The sequence below is a fragment of the Thunnus thynnus genome, chromosome 13 (genome assembly GCF_963924715.1).
Source record: "Thunnus thynnus chromosome 13, fThuThy2.1, whole genome shotgun sequence".
NCBI classification, from domain to species: domain Eukaryota; kingdom Metazoa; phylum Chordata; class Actinopteri; order Scombriformes; family Scombridae; genus Thunnus; species Thunnus thynnus.
In genome coordinates this window covers 26,864,087-26,870,022 of record NC_089529.1, presented here as the reverse complement: position 1 = coordinate 26,870,022, position 5,936 = coordinate 26,864,087, and the positions used below count along the sequence as shown (strand labels likewise).

At 41.7% G+C, this 5,936-nt stretch overlaps 1 protein-coding gene across 1 annotated transcript; it reads right to left on the bottom strand.

The window, feature by feature from the left end:
* Positions 1-688: 688 nt before the first annotated feature.
* Positions 689-5,559, bottom strand: pou4f4 (POU class 4 homeobox 4). The gene is made up of 2 exons (XM_067608851.1): positions 5,055-5,559; positions 689-3,639 (listed from the first exon to the last, which is right to left on the bottom strand). Exons 1-2 carry the CDS (start codon positions 5,172-5,174, stop codon positions 2,713-2,715), a joined length of 1,047 nt encoding a protein of 348 aa, XP_067464952.1. The 5' UTR covers positions 5,175-5,559; the 3' UTR covers positions 689-2,712.
* Between the last annotated feature and the right edge of the window lie 377 nt (positions 5,560-5,936).

The window sequence follows — 5,936 nt, the reverse complement described above, 5'->3', positions numbered from 1 at the left end:
ATTATTATTATTATTATTATTATTATTATTATTATTATTATTATTTATAATTGAGTCCGAGTTTTCAGCTTTTCTAACTTTGAGTAACAGCAGCTCTTTGCTGCTTTCAGGTATTTCCTGTTTGTTTGTTAAAGCTGAACAGCATCAGATACGAGGCCTCCCCGCGTGCTCATGCCTCGATGTGATAGAGCCGTGTAGTCTTCATACCCGGCATAGTTGATCAATATTAGAGTCACTCAAGTATCAAATCCTATTCATCACCGCTGGGAAGCAGCTTTCAGACGGACCTCCTTCACCTCCAGGCTTCTCTTGTTTCAGAGCAGCAGCTGTTCTCTCTGCAGAAACACCACAGACTGTATCCAAGAGACAGAGACACAGACAGGCTGCTGCTTCAAAGCTCATATTGCACCGCTCCATTAAATCTATCTTTCAAAAAAAAAAAAAAAAAAAAAACTATTAACACCTCTGTCAGCAAACACAGGCCTGATCTGCGGTGCGGTGATGATCTGAGATATTCATTTAAATGCTCATTTTTAAAATATTAAAGGACCATATGCTGTTTTTTTACATTGTGTAACGTGACTGTAATGAAAAGAAACGTTAAATATGACTTCCCAGCTTCCTGTTAGAGGCAAAAAAACCTGCTTTATGTCGATTTATTTATTAGCAAAGAAAGGCTGTCAGAGGATGAAGTAAAACGTGCACGGTTTATTTCAGCTTCTGTCGCTTACACATACACATTTAAAGCACACTTTCACAAATGAAATATGTAGTTTTTCTTCTTCTTCTCCGGAATAAATTAAGTTTAAATAAATAAGGGCAATATAAAGAAAAGAAAAGAAAACGTAACGTCTCCTCATAAGTGTTGAAAAAAAACAAAATATGTATAAATAAGGCCGACTATTAATTTCCCTTCATCAGAATATCTACAAAGTGCGCTCCAAGAAGGTGTCAGTGATGATAATAATAATAATAATAATAATAATAATAATAATAATAATATGCAAAAATGATTCGTCTTCATGAGGACACAAAGGGGGGGAGATCAACAACTTATGAATAATAATAACAATAATAATAATAATTTGATTGTCAAAGCATCATTGCAGTGAGCATACAACAGGTTTACACATCAGTGAGTCTTCTAGGCCTAATTCACCATTAAACCGGTGGAAGAGGAACAAAAAGAAAAAAAAAAAACACATTAAAAAACAAACCAAAAAATGATCCTACTCATCTTTTTTTTAATGTGTGTGTGTGTGTGTTTAAGTAACCATGAACGTGCCAACACTTGCGTAATGAGGTAGACACACTGCTATACCGTGTGAATGTGTGTATTCGTGCGTGTGTTTTGTGTGTGTGCGTGTGTGTGTGTGTTTCTTCTTATTGCAATGCATTCACTTGAGGGGGTTATTTTCATATTTGTGGAGACATACACGCACAGAAAACACCCGTCTCCCCCTTTTTTACGAGTAAACCATGCAATGGACTACAGTAGTTATTGTGCCTCATAAATTAGCCACAGACCGACTTCTTCTTCTTCTTTTTTTTTTTTTTTACTCGTTTTGTCTCCGATCTCTTCCCCCCAAAAAACTATTGAATCCCCCTACAGAAACAAACACCCGGGAGAAAAGACAGCGACAATTCAATACATTTCAATGAGCTTTTCCACACACAGAGGTGCAACATATTCACAGATATGTACAATGATAAATATAAAAAAGCTATTCCGACTAAAGAGGATAATACTCCTCGATTCCCGTCATTATTATTCTTATTTTTTTTGTACAATAATTGCCATATGAATGAATGGGACAGAGCATTGTTCCTTCTCTTTTTTTTCCCCCGCCGCTGATAGTGATCAAGTTTCTCCGGTTTCTCAGAGAGTGTCGGCTTATTCTGTGGAGAAGGATAAAGGTTTGAGAGTCTCAAGTTTTTGGACAGGGTCTCAGTCTTTCTCCCAGTCCCGGTGCTCCGTCTCCACTGTCAGAATAACAGGTACACCGTTGAATCCGGGGTTGTTTTTTGTTGTTTTTTTTTGAGTCGCTGCGTGAGGCTGAACCTTCCAAAAAAAAAAAAAAAAAAAAACGATTTAAAAACAGTTCCTGGTTATACTGAGTGGAAAATATCATCAGGTGTCCCACATCCAAACCTCTCAGTGCCTCTAAAATGCCGCTGAAACACTCCAGAGACGAGCAGGGTTTTTTTTGTGCATCTGCTTTTTTTTAAAAAAAAAAAAAATGCTGCCTGTGTTGAATACTTGCTGTGAAATCGTTTCCACATCTGGAATTGGTGCCAAAACGCACGGCTGTGGCCAACACTGTTAAGAATCTTAACAAGACATTTAGTCTGAAAATACGATTTTTCCTCAATAAATAACGGATTCAGATGATTTGAGGTGGTGTAGCATCTTACAATTTCATCTCAGGAATTCTTGAGAGCAAAAACACTCAATGATTCTTGATCAAAACTTGTATCTTTAGGAAAAAAGAATAACCACACCCTACTTTACTCGATAAAAGATTAAATGTCTTGTTAAGATGGATCTATTTTTTTTTTTGTTTGTTTTAAGTGCGCACCTACAGGGCTCTGCAGCCCCCAGTAGCAAAAGGCACAACGGTGTACCTTGTTGTTTTCTTCTGACAGTGTGCAGCAGCAGTATGTCTATGATTTGTCTTTTTTTGTAACCGGGGTATGTTTCCCCCGCTGCTCTTAGTGCGTCGCAGAAAACTTCATCCGTTTCTGCTTTTGCCTCTGATTGCAAAACCAAACCCGGACCACGTTCTTTTTCAGGTCCAGTTTCTCTGCGATTGCGGCGATCTTCTCCGACGAGGGCCTTGGCTGTACGGCGAAATAAGCCTCCAGGGAGCGCTTCTCCGGGGCCGCGATAGATGTGCGTTTCCTCTTTTTGTCGCCCCCGTTAAAGATCTCTGGCTTGGACATCTTCTCTCTCTGCGCCCGCTCCGCCTCCTCCAGCCAGGCCTCCAGGATCGGCTTCAGGGCCACCATGTTGTTGTGCGACAGCGTCAGAGACTCGAACCTGCAGATGGTACTCTGGCTGAGGCATCCGACCCCGGGGATCTTAAGGTTGGCCAGGGCGGCGCCCACGTCCGCCTGGGTCACCCCGAGTTTGATCCGCCTTTGTTTGAACCTCTCGGCGAATGACTCCAGTTCCCGGGGATCGGGCTCCGCTTCTCCACCGCTGGTCCCCAGGGAGCTGTGGGACCCCAACCCGTGTGGGTGCATGTTCATGGACTGTTGATGGTGGTGATGCTGCATGTGGTTGATGGCCGACATGTGGGCGGCATGGGCAGTGTGAGACGCCGTGGAGCAGACGTCCGAGCCGGGCATGCCTCCAAGGGAGATGCCTGGTGTGAGGTGGTCCAGCAGGTCGCCCTCCAGGCCCTGAGCCGGCTGGTGGTGCCCTGGGTGGTGGTGGGAGGTGAGCACGGATGGGTGGTGCAGGTGCGCGGAGGAGGAGGTCGGGGTGCAGGTCATGCTGGTCATGGTGGTCATGGTGTGGTAGGTCGCATCTGGCTTGAACGGGTGGCTCTTCTGGGCCACGATGTCCACAGCGGCCAGAGCCTCGGCTCTCTGCAGCAACGTCTCATCAAAGCCGGCGAAGATGTTGCCCTGAAGCTGCGAGATGAACAGAATCAGGCCCGTTAGAAGGAAATCAGACAATAAATCAATTTATCGACTTGATGTAATCATAACCAGTTGAAGTGGTTATTTTTGCACTGCGCCCTCATTGTGCACAACTTCTCTGTTTATGCACGAACTAGTATGGATTATTTCAATTTCTTTGTAAAGAAATTCATGTTCAAATCTGTGAAAAAAAAGAGTTTCAGTTTAATTCAAAATGAATTTGTAGGATGAGCAAATTAAGGAAAAACGAAAGTCTGGCCAAAAAAACACTCATCAGTCAAGAGAAGTTATTGATATTTTTCACAAATTAAATATCACAAAACTTTGTATTTTTTGCACCATTTTCACCTGAAATCTTCACAACTTCATGACTCTTTAACACTTTCTACCTGTGAGATGGATAACCACTCAAACTTTATAAAATAGAATATCTGCACATTTAGATGAATTTAGATGATCTGAACCATGCAGAAGTGTTTTACAGCTTCGATGCACAGACAACAACTGGAAGTTCATTTCATGCAAAAGTTGAAATAAACATTAATAAACATCGTCTCAACAATGTAATCTAACTCAACTTGGACATTACTGTGTCTGTCCAACGCCTGGAAAGTGTGTCAGCGTGGATGGATATTCATCTAAAATTAATATTTACGATCTCTTGAATAATTTCTGCGGACAATGAAATGAGACGCGTGTGAGTTTGAATATGAATGGGACAATATGAGATAACACGAGCTTAGAGAATCCACGCTGCCTCTCTTTATTCTTCCTCTTTCACCTTTTTATCTTCTTTCACTTTTAGCAGCATCAGTCACACTTGCAGGATTTAGCTTCACGGTGGCAGATTTCTGCGATTTTACGCGCAAACCTTCAGCTGCAAGATCAGCGGAGTGTCTCGTTTTCTGTCTTGTCCTTGTTGTGCTTTCAAACACACATATCCCAATCTTCAGTGTCTCAAATATGTTATTTAATTCTGTTATTTTTATAGTTATTCTTAACTTTTATTCTTGTCCAAACAGGACGATCTTTCTCTCTGTTTTCTGGGGATTAAATAGTAAGATTTTGATTTAAGTAACCAACATATGGTACCAAATGGCTGATACCAATATCATTTTCTGATTAAAAACCGGTTAAGTTGTATTCTACAAATTGTTGTGGACATGATATTTTTTTTAATTAAATTTTGATTGAGCGTAATTTAGGTTTAACGATTCCTGTGTGCGTCTGAGAGCAAAACTCTATTGCAGTAGTTCATTTTTAAAGCTATTTGCCAGACAGATCTATTCCTTCCACCTCGTTTCCAGAAATTTAGCAGACATCCAGGAAAGGCTTTTGAAAGTTTTTTTTGCTGGAAGATGTCAGGAGCTTCAGGAAGTCTGTAGCGAAGTGATTTTTGGACTCACCGACGGTGTGGGCAGGCAGGCCCTGCGGATGGCCTCTGAGCTGGAGTGCAGAGGAGCGTATTTGGGTTCGTGGAGGATGGGGTGCATACTGAAAGGCTGTTTGCTGTTCATCGACATCATGATTGCAGAAGCGAGGGAGGGTCGTTGTCCGTCTTCCTCGTTCGGTTCCGTGTTGTTTGATTTCTAAAAAGAAACGCCTCGGAGAGGAGAAGAACTCTGCCAGACGCAGACGATTTTGGATGAAAAGTCTTTGCGTGATCAGGGTCACAGGTGCGGTCACGTTTAGTTAAAAAAAAAACAGAAGCAGAGAAGGAGAAGTAACTCCGGGGCTCCTGCGGCTCTTCTGTCTCCTTTTCGCCTGTAACTGACTTCTATAATAAATATGCTCCTCGCCTTCAGCTCCTATATTGGACCAATGCCGCGAAGGCTCCTCCCCATTGGTGGATCCTCATTACCTCCAGCTGAACCTCTCCACCAATCACGTCGAAATATCCGGCTGTAGCCACGCCCCCATAAGCGTGCTTGGCTGTCTGGAGAGGAGCAATGAGGAAGGATGCTGTGTGGTTACACTGTTAAAAAATATTCGTTAAAATATCTGAAAGGAGAAATTGGCTCAAATGACGCCAGGTTATCAACAAGCGGACAAAAATTGGACAACTAAGAGTCCTAAAACCCAAAGATGATGCAAAAGTTAATGGTTTCTACGTCAAAACGTTTTAATATCATCTGCCTCGATGAGATTTTGAAATAAACGTGTTACTCTTCCATAATTATGTAAACGCTGCTTAAAGATTTCTTCCCCAAAATGTCTGAGCAAACAGTGAATAACTTTTGCATTTCTGGCATGAAAATGATCAAATGTAAATATTAATTAGAGATTTC